Source organism: Gossypium arboreum, chromosome 9, assembly GCF_025698485.1.
Source record: "Gossypium arboreum isolate Shixiya-1 chromosome 9, ASM2569848v2, whole genome shotgun sequence".
Taxonomy (NCBI): domain Eukaryota; kingdom Viridiplantae; phylum Streptophyta; class Magnoliopsida; order Malvales; family Malvaceae; genus Gossypium; species Gossypium arboreum.
In genome coordinates, this window is record NC_069078.1 from 75,409,542 (window position 1) to 75,427,579 (window position 18,038).

General features: G+C 31.6%; 3 protein-coding genes and 1 non-coding gene across 4 annotated transcripts; 3 read left to right on the plus strand and 1 right to left on the minus strand.

The window, feature by feature from the left end:
- The first annotated feature begins 96 nt into the window (after positions 1-96).
- On the plus strand, positions 97-3,918 carry LOC108454893 (ras-related protein RABA4d). Its single transcript, XM_017753500.2, has 2 exons — positions 97-719; positions 3,336-3,918. The coding sequence occupies exons 1-2, from the start codon at positions 493-495 to the stop codon at positions 3,775-3,777; spliced, it is 669 nt and encodes a 222-aa protein (XP_017608989.1). The 5' UTR covers positions 97-492; the 3' UTR covers positions 3,778-3,918.
- A 1,978-nt stretch (positions 3,919-5,896) lies between these two features.
- Positions 5,897-5,979, minus strand: TRNAL-UAA (transfer RNA leucine (anticodon UAA)). Its single transcript has one exon. It is a non-coding gene; the product is annotated as a tRNA-Leu (tRNA).
- A 4,040-nt stretch (positions 5,980-10,019) lies between these two features.
- On the plus strand, positions 10,020-11,856 carry LOC108455502 (cytochrome P450 93A2-like). Its single transcript, XM_017754052.2, has 2 exons — positions 10,020-10,993; positions 11,120-11,856. Exons 1-2 carry the CDS (start codon positions 10,043-10,045, stop codon positions 11,729-11,731), a joined length of 1,563 nt encoding a protein of 520 aa, XP_017609541.2. The 5' UTR covers positions 10,020-10,042; the 3' UTR covers positions 11,732-11,856.
- A 218-nt stretch (positions 11,857-12,074) lies between these two features.
- Positions 12,075-14,017, plus strand: LOC108455810 (3,9-dihydroxypterocarpan 6A-monooxygenase-like). The gene is made up of 2 exons (XM_017754359.2): positions 12,075-13,111; positions 13,200-14,017. Exons 1-2 carry the CDS (start codon positions 12,203-12,205, stop codon positions 13,812-13,814), a joined length of 1,524 nt encoding a protein of 507 aa, XP_017609848.1. The 5' UTR covers positions 12,075-12,202; the 3' UTR covers positions 13,815-14,017.
- Positions 14,018-18,038: the final 4,021 nt, after the last annotated feature.

Below are 18,038 nucleotides of genomic sequence, written 5' to 3' on the forward strand. Positions count from 1 at the left end.
TATTATTTTTAATTAAAAACTTAATTGATTTTTACATGATTTTATCAAGAGTTTTATTTGTTTATTTAAATATTTAAGCCATAAATAAAAGAATAGCCATAGGTAGAACGTTAGAAACTAAAAACCGTTGATGCGGAAGTGATCGTCTTTCTCCTTCACCTATTAGCCCAAAAAATAAATAAATAAAAGAAAATTTACTGTTTCACTGAATCCAAACTTTTTTTATCTTCTTCTTCGTTAACTGGCTTCCTATAACCCTAACCCTAACCCTAATTACCGGTTCGAATCTCCCATTCTCCATCATCCCTTTTAGCCATTCTCCACATTTCATACTGTGATTATAATTATGCCATGCGAGGCTTCATTTCTTGCATATTGTGCCAGATCCACACGAATAATCTGAATATTTATCATTGTATTTTATGATCGGGTTAAATTCGTGGATTTTGAGCGGCGGATTCATCTCAGTGGGCATCTGATTGGGTGGTGACAATGTCAAACTTATATGGCGATTATAATCAAAGGATTGATTATGTATTCAAAGTGGTTTTGATTGGGGATTCAGCAGTTGGGAAATCTCAGCTGCTTGCTCGTTTCGCCAGGAACGAATTCAGTGTGGATTCAAAAGCCACAATTGGTGTTGAATTCCAGACTAAAACCCTTGTAATCGATAACAAGACTGTTAAATCGCAGATTTGGGATACTGCTGGCCAAGAAAGGTGCGATTTTTTCCCCTGAAATTTTCAGTTAGTTATTTTACTTTATTTTATTGAATTTGCATAATTGTTATAATTGATGGAAATAAAGAATTGCAGTAGAAAGTGTCAAGGAACAGTTATGTTACATCCTTCTTTCTATCCTCGGAATATTTGTATTAGGCAGACCAAGTCTAATTATCTCAAGCTAGGAAATTAGGGCACTATCATTATTTCTAGCTAGGTAATTAGGAAACTTAATATACATTAGAAGGTGCAACTGGATCAATGTTTCATTGGATGGACCAAGAATAAGATAGGAAGACAATGCCTTCATACATCCTGTAATGATAATATGGAGGAGTGGTGCCGGTGTTAAGGTTGTTTAATGTGGAACTTGAGTCCTATAAATTCTATTTCTGATCCTATCACTATGCTGGATTGAAATGGTTAGTTGCAATGTCATAGAAGCTGAGCTACCTGGCCAACAACCACTTACCAGGTTTTTTTATTGTTTGTGCTCTCTAGGAATGCTTTTAGATGGAATTCATTGGAAAATTTTAATCCTCTAATGTAGAGTAATTTTCTGCTGGTTAAGATGCTAATTTTTTAAATGAGAAGTGAAATGTAATGATCTTGGCTGCTGCTGTATTGTTTCCTACTCTTATATATTGCAATGCCAACATCATACATACTAGTAAAACATCAAAGTTAGACTTCAGGATTTTCAGACTTGATGGATTGTTTGTGTTATGGTTTATTCTTGGGCTGGATTTGTCCATATATCACTGCCCTGGGTTCTTAGCTTATTGCTGCATCATTTTACTCAATGGTGAACCCTCTGCATAATGGTTACTGTTTCTCGTATTCTTTACCCTAACCCTTCATAGTGAGAGAACACAATTACATATAGATATAAGCAGGGGCGAAGCCAAGATCATTGCTAGGCTGGGGAAATAGATACGAAGAGCAAAGTTAAAAATATTGCTAGTTTGAAATATATGCATATGTATATGCATATATAATGACTAATTTGATGGCTTGGTCCAAATAGTTGTCTAAATTTGGATCGACATGGATTTTACTTTTATTATTATTATTGTATACAACCCCTTTTTTCTTTTGTAATATGAAATAATTCTATATTGATTTTTATTATTTTAGTTAGACTGGATATCTTTCTAACATAAAAATTTACATATGCAACTATGCTACGATTATTAAAAATTGATATTTTATTTTATTTTAAGGAATTTATATATTGTTTGCTAGATTAATGTTATATGTGATATTTAAACTTAATCTGTTCATGCTAAGTTATTTATTTATGGATCAAGCCATGCTTGAATGACAAAAATTTAGCTTGTTCAAAACTCAATCTAGGTTGTAAGACCTTTGAAACTTTTTATTTAAACTTTTATTTTTTAATATTTTAAATCTATTTTATAATAAAATTAAATAAAATATATTTTATAAGATTTTCACAACAATTTATTTACTTTAAATCTTTATTTACATATATATCTATATCTAAACACACTTCAGCCTTGCAATACGACAAAAACCTATATGCTTGGTATTCTTCAAGGACCTTGAAATAATCCTTGAATTGTGATGAAACATGAATTTTCTTTTTGCATCTAGAAAGTCTTAACTACAATGTGCATGCGTCCTTTTTTTTCTATTGCCTCAAGATTACTTTTTCTTATCCAGACTGAAAAGCCATAGAGAAGTGTTGAAATTTTAGATGAAGCTGCTCAACATTTTTGCCAGATATTTTGTTCCCTATCGAGTTCAATTACTGAAAGATCATTTTTGGTCACTTGTCTACTACTATTGTAGCTCTCTGCTATTTTTTTTTTGTATGTGTTTTTGCACAAGCACATGGATGAGCCTATCATGTATAAGTATGCTTGTTTTTTCATTACATGGATGCATATACCTTTACCTATTTGCATGCATGTATGCATGTGTTTATCTGAATGTGCTAGTGCATTCACGGACATATTTAGTTTATTTTTGCGATTTCTAGAGGAGCTCAAGCATATCAAGGGAATTGTGTATATGATTTTTAAGAGGACAGTGACTTGTTGTCTAGGGAGATCCACAAGTTCTGCCAGAATTAGATTGAATCTATAAGATAAACCCTGATATAGATTACTTTATGCGGTATGCATATTGGCAAAATGGGTGTTATTGGTCATACACATTGCATCCAATCTAATCTTGAAATGCTACTTATTATGCATTCACATAAATGAAAGGAAGAAATTTGATTTATCAGTTTGTTATGGTTGTTCATCTTAAATGTTGATGATGACAATTACTTTGCTTTAAAAAAAAACTAGTCATCCTGCTGTGGCAACAAGCAGAGATTGCTAATATTTATATTTGACAGTCTTCGTGCAGGCTGCTTTGATGTGAAACTATATAAAACCAAACCATTCATCAATGTGGAACTATATAAAATCAAACCATCTTCTTTGGCATACTAAGTGATTTAGATTTGGTCCTTAATCATTTTAACTCAGTGATTAAGACCCCAAAGTAAACATGGCAACGGCTGTTTCATCAAGCTTTTGCTTTCCTTCATAATGTATGATGTGCGGCTGAAGTACCCTTGTTGCTTTATGAAATCAGGTACAGGGCTGTGACAAGTGCATACTACCGAGGAGCAGTAGGAGCGATGTTGGTTTATGATATGACCAAGCGGCAATCGTTTGACAACATGGCAAGGTGGCTAGAGGAATTGAGGGGACATGCTGATCAGAATCTAGTGATCATGCTTGTGGGAAACAAGTGTGACTTGGGAAGCCTGAGAGCGGTACCAACAGAAGATGCACAAGAGTTTGCACAAAGAGAGAACCTGTTCTTCATGGAGACATCAGCACTAGAATCTACCAATGTTGAAACAGCTTTTTTTACGGTTCTAACAGAGATATATCGAATAATCAGCAAGAAAACACTTACTGCTAATGATGAGTTAGATCCTAATGGCAATGCAGCACTTCTTAAGGGAACCCGGATTATTGTTCCCAATCAGGAGATGCAAAAAGACAGTAGAGGTGGCTGCTGCGGATAATCCTAATGTTAATTTAGGTTCAGTTTTGTAATTCATCTATCTACGCGCTTAAGGGGGCAATTGCACCCACCCAATTTTTTAAAATTGATTAAATATATCTCTTAATAAGAATATTACCCTTCCCACTCCAAATGAACAAAATTAGTAGTTTTATTCCCACTTAATTTACCAACATCTAAATTGTTGAGCATATAAATATTATTTTACCTTTCATTACACTATCAAAACCCTAAAATCTATAGTGGAAAAGTACTATCGTTCTTTAAAAAATTTTGTGAAGAATAAAGATATGATAGCCTTTCAAAAATTTAGTGCCATGAACTTTGTTTTCTTCAAAAAGACAAAAATCCAATTTAATATAAACTGGTTATCATATGCGATTTTCTGTGTTTATTTCTAAATTTATTAAATAATATATTTTATAAATTAAAAAATATTTACTAATTAGTTTAATTTACAATAAAAGTTCAATGAAAATAAAATCTGAATAGTAAAATATTAAGCAATTAAATAAAATAATTTATTATTTTAATACGAGTCAAAATTTCACATTAAAAATCAATACTTTAATATTCCATTAAAAAATATATATTCTTCTTTACAATTTAAAATATACAATTAAATTTTAAATCACAATATAGAAGCAAAATATTTTAGCATAAGTCATATTCGAGGACAGCTTATTTTTAAAATGATAATATAGTACTAAGTAATTCATATTTAGAATTAACGTATATATATATATATATATATTAAATAATAAAAATATTAATTGATGTTTTAAAACAATGTTGATTTTTTTTTTTGGTACAATCAAAATATCTTTTATGTTTGTTTTACGGTTCATGAAGATTAATTCTTTTAGGGGATATGTGGTTGCCCCTCTTAACAATGTCATCTCCAAGGTTTGGGCTTACATTTTTCTGTGAGAGTATAATATATCTTACCACTACACTTAACACTTGTTGATAAAAATAAATGGCATTTATAACTCAAATCAGAATAAAAATTACAAAAAACAATGTTGGTTTCTTATTACTTTCTCAATATTAGTATTGTTGAAATGTTACGACATTTAATTGATATATACAACCAAACATGTACTTAAATGCGAGGTAAAAAACTAGTTGTATATATTTATAAATTATAATATACCATAAAATTAGTTGTATATAATATCACGTATCATTAATAATCTACTTTAATTACATGTATATACTAATTGTATATATTAGGTTATGTCACTCATAAAAGAATGCATGTTATAATTTACAATTCTATAATACTTATTATACATTCATAATTTACTTATATATAACAATTGATATGTTATATATTCTTAAATTTCAATCTATATATTTTTATAATATACTAAATATAATTATGTCAAATTATAAAATAAAATAATATTATATTATTTATTTTAATTATATAAATATTAATTAAATTTAACTAATTAAGTTGATAAAATAATAAAAAGGGTTGTGACAAATTTAAGGATTCTTATAATTTCATCCCATTGTCTAATTAGGTTTACGGACGCATAAGAATAAGATTTAAGAGAAATTATATTAGACCTATCCATAGGTCAAGTAACCTATTGGCCCAATAGGCTTGACCTTATTAGATTTGAGCTTGAATAATATATATTTTTTGTTCAAACTTAATTTAAATAATAAAAGTATTTTTAAATTTAAATCTAATTATAAATATTAATATTTAATATATTAATAATTTTAAATAGCTAAAATGAGCTTTTTAGGTAAGTTGCAGGCTTAGCTTGAAATTTTTTTTGGAATCAAGATGTGGCTAGACTTGACTCGGTCTATGAATTATATAAAATTTATTTAAAATAATTATTAATTATTATATTTAATAATAATATTGCTTATTATGTTTTTCATACATTTATGTAAAATGGTTAAATCATAGCTAAGAGGTGATATAACTAAATACGAAAATCCGAATCTGCTATTGGCATAAACAACCGGATTTCATATTAATAGATATCTAAGGGGTTTATCGACATTTACAGCCGCTAATCATTCTGAATATTTTGTCTCCAATATCCCCGGATTTCCAAATTGTCATTTTTTAATATAATTAAAGGAATTTATAATGCAGGCTGTGGGGTTCGAACCCACGCGTGCTTATGCACAGAAGATCTTAAGTCTTCCCCCTTAACCTCTCGGGCAAACCTGCTGTTGGGATACCTTTGTGCATAAAGGTATATAATGCTAACTAGAAATCCTGCAATTCAGCATTACAACCAGTCTTGAGTTGGTGTCACGAGTTATTCAATCACCAACTCAGCTAAAAAATACAATATTTTTATAAAGTAAATCATATTATTTAGAAGTTACTTTTTTTTATTCTTATATAAAATTAATAAAAAAAAACACTAGAGATTTAAACCTAAGATATCATGAATTTCAAGTAACAATTTTTTTTAGTGCATAGAAGAATTGCAACAATTTTACCTTAAAAAGAAAATTTAGGTTTAAGGATTCAAAAAATCATATAATTTTTCAAAAGAAATAGTTAAACCTTGACGAAGGTGTTGGAACATTGGCAGCAGCAAAACACAAAATAAACAACAAATTTGCTCAAGAAGATCAAGTGAAACCAAGAGCAAAAATGAGCACAAACTTGAGCTAAAGTTGAAGGAAAAATCAGCAACAAAAGAAGGAAACAGAGAACAAAGAACAATGAAACAAATGCAAGAAACAAAGAACAAATTACTTGCTCACAAATGTGAAGCAAGGAAGCAATCGGCTTCAGCTAAGAAAATTGATTTGCTTACAGATATGCTTACTCATTCAATAAAGAAACAATACATTTATAGAGAAAACACATTACCAAATACTACCTACTCCCACTTAGTAGCCTAGGGACTTGCTAAGCATTACTTGTACACATCAATAAGCTGAATTATCAGCTCAATCATCACCTAAACACATCAAAACGTCAGCAACTTAGTTCATTTTCAACCAAACTAAACTAAATTGCAACTACAACAGACAACATGTTGCTGCAGCATGCAGCATGCATACAAGCCGTATGCACTCAACAAAAACATAACAGTAGCATGGATGGCCAATTTCCAACAGAAGGTTTTGAACTCAATCAAGCTATCAAGCTAAGAAAATACATCAAGTAATTCTTTTGATGGACAAAACTTTACATTACCTATTAAGTCCTCACAACCATAATGATGTGTTTGCTAACGATTGTTAATTCAGTTTATTGTAATGATGTGGCATGTCACGTGTATAATGATGCTGATGTTGTATTGTTTTATGTTAGAGGAGAAATTCACTTATTTCAATGTAAAACTAAAATGGTTTTATACCATTTCATAACTTTTTATATGATTAATATTTTAATAATCCAACCATTATATTTCATGCTCCATTCATGTAAATTATGTATGTCAAGTTTGACGTAATTTAATATTTCAACTATTTAATATTATATATCACGCCAGCAAATAACTAAAAATATTAAAAATATTAAAAATATAAAACAATATAATATTTTTTTAAAAATAAAAAAATTAGTTCTAGGACCGTAATGGGGAGAGCGTTTGTATTCAAGAGTGACTGATACTGGGATCTTGGTTGGAAGAGATGGCAAACAAAGTTAGTGTCCAGGGAGGAAGAGAGACCGACATTACCTAGGTGCGTGATGTGGTCTAGGGGCCCTGATGTGGTGGCGATGATGCCTTGTAGGTGACCTCCAGACTCCTCTTAGCCTTCAAGGAATGAAACTACGGAGTACGTTTAAGGAGAAGCTGTGGAGACTCTAGAGATCGATGTGTCGGGCACCAAAGGGGCTAATTCTAGAACTTCAGAGCTTCAACCAACCTATGCTATACTACAATCCATTGTAACTAGGAAATGACTATCACCATATCAAGCATGGTTGTTAACAAAAAGAAGGAAACTATTCTTTACACGGTAACATCTTTTATTCCAATTGATCTTGTCAAATTAATTTTTGATGAGATTGTCAAACACGTAGAGACCTAGAAATAAATGGCACATGCTACTATTTCTCTCACTCAACTAAATCTTGTTGCAACGAAAGAAAGACTTAGTTCAGGAATGAGATGTCACTATGCCACCATAACCTGAGTTGAAGTATTCACACAAGTGGAGCAGAGGGAAACATGCAATTGTTGACTCGAATCTTGATATTGAGGACTATGAAGCTAATGATCAGAACCAAGTGTGAGATGTTGAACCAGTTGTAACTGGGTTTGCAACTACCAGAACAACTAATGTTGATTGGGCTAGACTAATAGAGTATCTAGATGAAGAAGTGACTTGTGTTGATAAATAGTTGACCCGTTAAGCTCTTTAACAAGCAGAAGAGTTGAGATTATTCAAGTACAATTCTAGGGTTTTCATGTTAACTCTAGTTAAAGAATTGCAAGCTTATAGTGACTTTAAAGAAGGTTTGTTTACTTGATTTTGTATGATTGAGAGAGATCACTTATCCATTCAATGTTAAAAACTTAATTTTAGTGCGATTACTTTATATATAAATTGTTTTTATGTTCAGTTTGTAATTAAGTTTTAATACGAAAGTTTAAGTGGGTTGATGTTTAGGAGTGATGTTGTAAATTGATAAGTAAGTTAAACTTAAATTATATATTGTGCTATTGATTGATAATGGATTATTCTTTGGATAGCGCTCCACAGCCATAAAATCTTCCGAACTAGTAATTAACTCTTGTGTCAATCTCTTCGAACTAGTAATGAACTCTCGTGTCAATCTCTATTTTGATTCTTTTAATTGTTGATCCATTTGGCACTTCACTGGCAACTAACAGGCATTTTTCAACATTTTACAAACCTATTTATTTCAGAGAAGCAATGATAGCTAAAAATTGTGATAATTTCTTTATGACTTATGGAGGCTTTTACGCTCCTTAAAGAAAGAGAGATCAAATTTTGTTGATTGATAAACAAGGAAAAGGGTTAGACCAGTATCATCCTTGGTAAGTCACAGGTGAGTTGGGAATTCTTTTTGACATACAATTATTGACAAACCAAGTCAAACTGGTTCCAAGTAATAATGAAGTTTTGAGATTAAGGAGACGGAAGAATAGGCTCGTTGGTAATGTTATCAAAGATGAATAGACAACAATAAGCACAAACGTGCAGCAAGGGAGCACGTATCTGTTGGCTCTAGCATTCAACAAGAAAACAATACATTTAAAGTGAACTACACCACCAGATACTCAACTAATCCCACTAAACTATCTTGAAACTTGAAAACATTATTTGTACACCAAAATAAATCAACTAAACATGTCATTCTTTACCCAAACACAACAAGGCTTAACAACTAAGTTCATTTTCAACAAAGTAACATAATAAAGGAACTAAACAAAAACCAAACCAGTGACGCATGCATTCGAGCTGAGTTTGCATGCATCAAGACATTAGCTGCATCTCGCCACCTGCGAAGTTATCTCGCACTTTGCTATTTCGTAGTTCACCACTTGACTGTGTCATTTCATAGTTCATTTCGCAGTTTGTCACTTCACGATTCATTTCGCAGCTTATCACCTTACGGTTCATCATGTGTTTGAGCTATTGCATGGTTGAGCAATTTGTAACATGACTTTATGTTTCGAGTATTAATTTATCCTTTTATTGAATTTAAATTTTGTACTGTTTTTTGTTTCTGGTTATAATGGCTTAATCTATAAAAAGAATTAAAATGTTAACATAGTAGGACCAATGGTTTTAGCCGCTAGAGTCGGATCCTGGGAAATCCAACAAATGAATTACCAAAAGTGTTGGCAATTTGAAGTTTGAACAAACCTGTAAGCCAATCATCGAATTCTCCATTCTAAATAATGTTGGCTTACTGGAAATCCCATGTCGTCCTAGCGAAGCAATTAGACTCGAAGCAAAGTCATATTAGAAGCTTTAATTAACAAAAAAAAGTACCATTACAGTGGTAAATCACGTGCTTAATTTTATATGAATTTAGTCCATGTGACTACATGCATAGAATCGGTTGACATTCAGTTATATTAATTACTAGGTAGTAGTTTATAAAAAAAATTAATGAAACCGATGATCCGATAAATGCATGGGATGCAAAATTATAATTATAGAGATTAATGTATTATTTTTACACACACAAAAATACTCATTTAATCAAGCCATATGCTTATGGTAGCTAATAAATATAGCATAAGCAGGACTTGAATCATCGTATATGTTTTTTTTTATAAGAAGAAAATATGGTTTTCCCTTACATTACCCACAGTAGTGCTGCCATGGCGACAAGCAGCAAGTTCTTGCATTGTAGAAACCCCTTGTTGGTTTCCGTCCTTTCAATTATCATCGTTTATTTGCTCATAAAAAGGTGGGCAAAACCGAAATCGTCCATCCGGTACCCACCCGGCCCTCTGGCACTCCCGATTATCGGCCATCTCTACCTCCTAAGCTCCTCCTTGCCCAAGTCTTTCCAAGCCCTAGCTCGGCTGTATGGCCCCCTCATGCGCATTCATATAGCCCAATCCATCTTCATAGTTGTTTCAGATGCCGTCGTCGCCAAAGAGGTACTGAAAGTCCATGACGCTGAGTTTGCTTCAAGGTTCGAGTTTGGTCCAGCCCAGTACAACATATACAAAGATGCTGGTTTTATCACTGGTCCTTATGGCTCCTACTGGCGGTTTATGAAAAAGCTTTGCATGACAAGGCTCTTCACAGGACGACAGCTTGACCGTTTCAACCATATACGGGAAGAGGAGATGGTGAAGCTGTTGAAATCATTGGTTAAGAAATCCAGGGAAGGGAAGTGGTGTGATTTAAGTGGGGAGTTAGCCAACTTAACCAACAACTTGATATTCAGGATGACAATGAACAAGAGGTTTTCAAAAGATAATAGTGAAGGCAATGAGATGTGGAAATTGGTGACGGAGATAATGGGATTGGCGGCAAAGCTAGGAGTGAATGAAGTGCATGGTCTATTGAAGAAATTCGACCTTTTTGGAAATGGGAAAAAGCTTAGAGAGGGACTTGAAAGGTATGACAAATTAGTGGAACAGATTATAAAGGATTATGAAGAAAATTATGGGGTGGATGATGGATCTGGAAATGAAGATCTGATGGATATTCTGTTGGGAATTTATAGAGACAAGAATGCTGGATTGAAGATAACAAGAGAACAGATCAAGTATTTCATTTTTGTGAGTTCTGTTCATTTTACTTTTTAATGTACAAATTGTAAAATAAAGCTAAAGTTTATGCTGGACTACATGTAGCATACATAATCAAAAGTTGCATTGATTAACTTAACAACAAATATGTGACAGGAACTGTTTACTGCAAGCATTGATACATCATCGGCAGCCATACAATGGGGCATGGCAGAGTTGATGAACCATCCACAAGTATTTAAGAGGCTAAGGGAAGAGATCGATTCAGTAGTCAACACCAAGAGGGTAGTCAAAGAATCAGACGTGCCAAACCTCCCTTACTTACAAGCAATCGCCAAGGAAACCTTGAGGCTGCATTCTCCGGTGCCTATTTTCCATAGGGAATGCATCAAAGACTGCAACATCAATGGCTTCGACCTCCAGGTGAAGGATAGAGTCCTCATCAATGCCTATGCTATTATGCGACACCCTGAAGCCTGGAGTGACCCTGATACGTATTTGCCAGAGAGGTTTTTGGAGAATTCGGGAGGAAACAGGGATCAGGATTTTTGGTTCCTTCCATTCGGGAGTGGTCGAAGAGTATGCGCTGGTTCCTTACATGCTTACCTAGTTATGCATGGGACAATTGGGAGCTTGGTTCAATGCTTTGATTGGAAAACTAAAGATGGGGCAAAGGTTGACATTACTGTTGGGTCAGGATTTTCAGGTGCGATGGCACTTCCCATGGAATGTTACCCTATTTTACGCTTTGATCCATTTCAGGAATGAAAAATAAGCTGTGTCGTATAAATGTTCCAAGCACTCTCAATAAAACTCTCCCAGAGTAGTATGTATGGCTTTTGGGTTTGCAAATTTCTGGGTTTTGAAATAATTGTTCAAGTTAATTTCTTTTCTTTTTGGACTCTAGTTCCCCGTAGTAATATTGAGCCCTGACTATTTTGAAGTCGAGTTGGTTTCCAGAGTCTAATTTTTCAACTTGCAAGACTTGAAATCAAGATCCATTAAGCTCAACATGCAATGAAATTGTTCTACTTTCCAAATTTTAGACCCGGCACAAACCTAACACACAAATAATAAATGAGGCGAGTATCACATGAATGTAAATATCGTCACCATTTCTTAAAATAACAATGCTTGCCACTTGATGTAAACAAGTACAATCATAAAAGTCTGATTGTTATCAGCCCATATGTAAAACAAAAGAAAACTACTTCTCATCATCTGCCATACCAAAATTTCATGGCGCCTACTCTTGTCCTCACAGACTTCTTACTCCTGATAATTTCTACTCTTTTGCTAGTTTTGTTGGTTAAGTCCTTGAGAAACTCCAAGTCCAAAGGCAAGTATCCACCCAGTGCTCCAGCTCTACCCATCATTGGTCACATCCATCTTTTGAAATCTGGATTACCTACATCTTTCGCAACTCTAGCCAGAAAATATGGCCCCTTAATGCAGATACGCTTGGGAGCTGCTAAATTCGTTGTGGTCTCAGATGCAAAATCAGCTCAAGAAATATTGAGGACATTTGACACTGATTTTGCCTCCAAGTTCCAACCCGGTCCCACTAATTACCATATCTATGAAGACAGTTCTTTCGCTAATGCTCCTTATGGTGCTTATTGGAAGTTCATGAAGAAATTATTCATGACCAAGCTGCTTACGGGTTCACAGCTCCAACGGTTCACCAATATCGGAGAGCAAGAGACAATCAAGCTCATAAAATCACTGCTGAACAGGTCTAAAGCAGGGGAACCATGTGACTTGACAGCAGAGCTGACAGAGGTGACACATAGCACGATTTATAAGATGGCAATGGGAAGGAGATATTCGAACAATCCTAGTCAAGCCGCAGAGATCAGAAAAATTATTACAGTTACCTTGAAATATGCAGCAAAGTTTCATTTAGCAGAAGTGTTTGGTCCTTTGCAGAAATTTGACCTCTTTGGTAAAGGAAAGAGGCTTAATTTGACCCTAAAGGGTTACGATCAGTTGATCGAGCAGATTATGAAGGATTATCAAGATAATGATCTGAAGTACAACTGTGAAAATGATGATGAGAAAGATGTGATGGATATTTTGTTGGAGACTTACAAAGACGCAGATGCTGAAGTGAAGTTGACTAGGGATCAGATCAAGAACTTTTTCATGGTAATTATACTTTTGCTTAAATTTTCACTCCATACAAAAACAGTCGACCACCATTGATGACAATTTGATGCCTGCTCTGCTGATATAGGAATTATTTATGGCTGGTGTGGATACAACAGCAGCGGTAATTCGATGGGCTATGGAGGAGCTTATCAACCATCCCAACATATTCAAAATCCTTAGAGAAGAGATAGACTCAATTGTGGGGAACAACAGACTCATCAAAGAATCTGATGTGCCGAAACTCCCTTACCTGCAAGCGGTAGCGAAGGAAATCCTAAGACTACACCCTCCATCGCCCTTTCTCCGTCGACTTTCAAACAAAGATAGCAAGATCAACGGCTTTGATATCCAGAAAGGGACTAGAGTTTTCATCAACGTCTACATGTTAATGAGGGATCCCAATTGCTATAAGGAACCTGAAAAGTTCATGCCTGAGCGGTTCTTAGGCAACTGTACTGAAATGAAGGGCCGGGATTTTCATTATCTTCCATTTGGCAGGGGAAGGAGAGGTTGCCCTGGTGCCTCCCTTGCTAAGTCCCTATTGCATGCCACGATTGGAGCCCTTGTTCAATGCTTTGATTGGAAAGTAAAAGATGGGGAGAAAGCTGATACTGAAGCAACGGGAACAGGTTATTCGGGTGCATTTGCATCTCCTCTCCCGTGCTATCCCATTACCCGTTTTGATCCATTTCAGGAATGAGCCCAAAGATCTGAAAACTTGTTTGATTTGCGTTTATTAATCTAATTGTTTCTGTTCCTGTTTCATTCGATCAGATTATATTACCCGTTGAATTAAGTAAAAGAAAACTGTATTGATTGAAAAATGCACTTGAATGTTGAATAGGACAATTCAGTGATGGCAATATTTTAATTTGTCCGGCACATTTTTCAACAGTAGATAAATTAGACTTTCTAGTTTATATTCAGCCTAGAATATGATCCACTTGTTTACCTTTATGACCTCAATAGAAGTTGCTTTCCATTCTAATATCCTCCATCCTTATTCAACAATTTTGCATTAAATGCCTTAATGGTTGGAGGCTTTGGAAGACATAATTTTCTTTTGCTAGTGGTTGAAAAACCAAATTGCTTTTAGATTTCATTTCAGTTCCATCATCTTAAGTTTGATGTTCTAAGACATTAATTTTTCAGTTTTCATATGATAATTGAATGGGTTGAAATTAATATTTTGATTAATTAGTATTTAATAAGTGAATGATATATATTTTGGTGTGTTGATAATTGATGTGTCTTGAAATAATAAGCAATAGGACAGTATGTTAGATATATAACTTATAGATGATATAATTATTTTTATACATAGTGAAATCATAACTTGAATAAAGAATTAATAGTACTGTCTCAAACACATTGTACTTGTTATGAAAATTGAACATGATCATGGTTCATCTGTTTGGGACAAATGATTTAATTCTTACTGGTATGACTAATGATCATTATTTTTATTGGAGATATAATGGAACCTTGAAATAGCGATGATCAAACACCGTGAATGGATGTAAATTTAAAGGATCACAAATATACTATACGGATAGCACATATGACACAAAAATAACTTATGTAAAATGTTTTATGTATTTTCTTATATTCTTATGAAAAAATATTTTATGTATTTTCTTATATTCTTATTTCATGGAAAATAGTTTAGCTAATGAAAAATGACATACTAGTCAACGAAAAAGAAACCATTTGAAAAATGACTTCCTTTTGAAAAAGCAAGTTGTTTTTCGGAGAAAACCCTTTATTAGTAACTTGATTTTTATATAAAAGTTAATTTTTTAAAAAAAGACAAATGTTATTATATTAATAATAGATTTTAATTTTAATTTTTAAAAATATTTAAAATTAATATCAAATATTACATTTTTCAATATTATTAAACATACGTATTTCTATTTAATCATAAAATAAATTGTTAATGTAATTAATATAAATTATTATTTTAATAAAATTATTAATATAAATTTTATTTTAAATAAAAATATAAAATTAATAATACTTTAAAAATTTAAGTAATTTTCTTAATATTTTATTGAACATTGTTAATAAATTAATAATAAATATATATTAAAATTTATAAATATTTAGTAATAAATATTTTATAGTATAAAATATAAATATTTAAATAATATAAATATGAGTATTTGTTTAAATCCTACTTAGTTTCATTTATCTCTTTTATCTCTAATGTATCACTATCTACTTTTGTATATATATATGTGTGTGTTTTATGTAACTTCAAATTAAATTTTAATTAGGCATTAATTATAATTAAGTTTATATAAGATTCCTTCAAAAATTTTTTATATAAGATGTTATTTATTATAAAATATAATATTATGTAACAAATATGATTTATGTTGTATTTGTTTCACTGAAAACAAATTTTAAAAAAATTTCAAAAAAATTTCAAACAATGAAAAATATTTTACACAATCATCCAAACACAAAAGAAGTATCAATTTTTCAAAAAAATTAAACCATTTTTCAGAAATTAATTTTCAACAGTTGTTTTAATAAAACAACCACATTCTAAGATTTTCATATATAGCTTTCATAATGCTATACAATTGGGAGGTACGATGGGTATTTGATTTATACATAATATAACTTCACTTATAGATAATAAAATTAGAGAAAGATTGCATACATTACTAATTGAAGTAACTGTATTTTCTCGAAAGAGTAAGAGACGGCATAGAGTTAATATAATTTTTTAATGAATAAATTAAAAATGGGTCCAAAGTAAAAATAAAATTAAGATATCATCATAGTTAATTAAATTTAGAGTCAAAGTAATCCATATTTAAATATATTTATACATATATTCGAATATGGTATAATTTATTGATTTTAATGAAATTAACATTAGCTTATGTGATATATTTAATTATATAAAATTAAATTAAATTAAATTAAATTATTAATAAATATGAAATCCTAATTGTAAGACCCAAATTTTGCCCATTACCCAATACCCAATACAACCCATTACAAACCCAAACCAAAACACTAAACTAAACCCACAATTAGGCCCAAAATTAAAAAAAAAAAACCCTAAGCCTAATAGGCCCACAGCCTAAACAACTCCAGCAGAAGTAAAAACCCTAATGCGTCGCTGCCTCCTATGTGCTCGTCGCCCGTGGTCTGTCACCACCAACTCCTCTGCCATCCCTGCAAAAGAAGACCAAAATAGCAAAGAAACAATGGTAAGCAAAAGCAAAACAATACATAAAAGTGATTGAATAGTAACAAAGCAGAGAAATAAGAAAAGTAAAAAAGAAAAAAAACTATGACATGTACAAAAGGCTATAAAAGCTGAATTTACCATGTAATTTAGAAAAAGGAGCAATATTTGCAAGAGGATTTTCATTTCGTTTCTCTTTGATTTCTCTCGGGTTTATTTTATTTTATTTTCTCTTATATATGAACACTCATATACAAAAAAAAAAAAAATCAATACAAACTTAGAAAGCAATCAAAAAACAAAAGTTTCTAAAGAAGGTAGTGCTTTTATCTATTGTTCTTTCTTTTTTATCGTTATTTTTCCTTATTTTCATTAGCTAGAAGAAAGAAAATACAGAAAGGGGAGGAAAAGAGAGCAAAAGTCTCACCTGGTAGTTCGTCCATCGCCACCACGGTGGCTTTTTCGCCGGAATCGATGTTCTGATGAAGGGAGAGTGAGAGAGAGTTGAAGGTTATTTTTTTTTCCTGAAAGTGTTGAAAATTAAAAAAAAAATTGAAATTTTATTTTAAATAGTGGTACCAAAACGGTACCGTTTTGGCTTTAAACCCCCAGACGCAAAACGGTGTCGTTTTGGAGTGAAGCAGGCCGACCCGACAGCCTAGCCAGGACCCGCGTGTTTTGTAGCGGAAGGGCTAATTGCACTTTCAGCCCTTCCGATTTTTAATCAATTTGTGATTAAGTTATCTTATTTTGTACATATTAATTTATTTTGGTTTTCAATTTAATCCCGCATGAAGTGCAGGGTTTTGGAGGGCGGGGGTATTCCCCCATATGGTCCCTTTATGTTATCCGCGCCTTTCAATGCGATCCCTTATTTTATTCTTTTCCGAATTAAGCCCTCAAATCCCATTTTGATTTCAATTTAGTCCTTCTATATTAATATTATTATGTTACTAAAATTAATTTATCTAATATTCATCATTTTATTTTATTTTATTTTTATTTCTTCACGTATTGATATCTTCATAATATGCTTTTATTACTTGCATTATTATTGCTTATTCATTTATTTCTCTATACATATATTGTTATATGCTTCTACGTTTAGAGTATTATTACATATTATTATTATTGCTATTACTCTTATTATTTATTATTATCGTTGCTATTTCTATTATTGTTTTTCTATTACTATTTATATTATTGTTGTCATTATTATTATTATTATTATTATTATTATTATCATTTTATTATTATTTTTCTGTTATTGTTATTATTAGTCTATATTATTATTCCTATTAATGTATCATCACTATTATCTTCCATTTTATTATTATCAATGTATTATCACTATTATTATCATCATATTAATTTTATAGTACATTGTATATTTCCTTTTCATATTTACTCACGTCGTTATTATTACTATTATTATTATTATTATCATTATTATTATTATTATTATTATTATTATTATTAAACTGATTTAATTAATATTCAATATTTGTTTGTTTATTTATTTATTTATTATTATTTTTATAGATTAGTTTTATGTTTATTTTTACCCTTATTATTATCATTTTTGTTATCTATTTGTTTATATCTTTTTATACTTTCAAATTTTATATTATTTATTTTATTATTTTTACTAATATTATTGTTATTAATATTTTATGTTCATTTTTTACCTTATTTTATATTTGCTTATACTAATTT

Excerpts from the sequence above, each read along its gene's own strand:
- LOC108454893 (XM_017753500.2), top strand. The coding sequence starts at position 493 with ATGTCAAACTTATATGGCGATTATAATCAAAGGATTGATTATGTATTC. Across the intron at positions 720-3,335 it reads GATACTGCTGGCCAAGAAAG|GTACAGGGCTGTGACAAGTG; the intron begins GTGCGATTTTTT and ends TTATGAAATCAG.
- LOC108455502 (XM_017754052.2), top strand. The coding sequence starts at position 10,043 with ATGGTTTTCCCTTACATTACCCACAGTAGTGCTGCCATGGCGACAAGC. Across the intron at positions 10,994-11,119 it reads AGATCAAGTATTTCATTTTT|GAACTGTTTACTGCAAGCAT; the intron begins GTGAGTTCTGTT and ends AATATGTGACAG.
- LOC108455810 (XM_017754359.2), top strand. The coding sequence starts at position 12,203 with ATGGCGCCTACTCTTGTCCTCACAGACTTCTTACTCCTGATAATTTCT. Across the intron at positions 13,112-13,199 it reads AGATCAAGAACTTTTTCATG|GAATTATTTATGGCTGGTGT; the intron begins GTAATTATACTT and ends CTGCTGATATAG.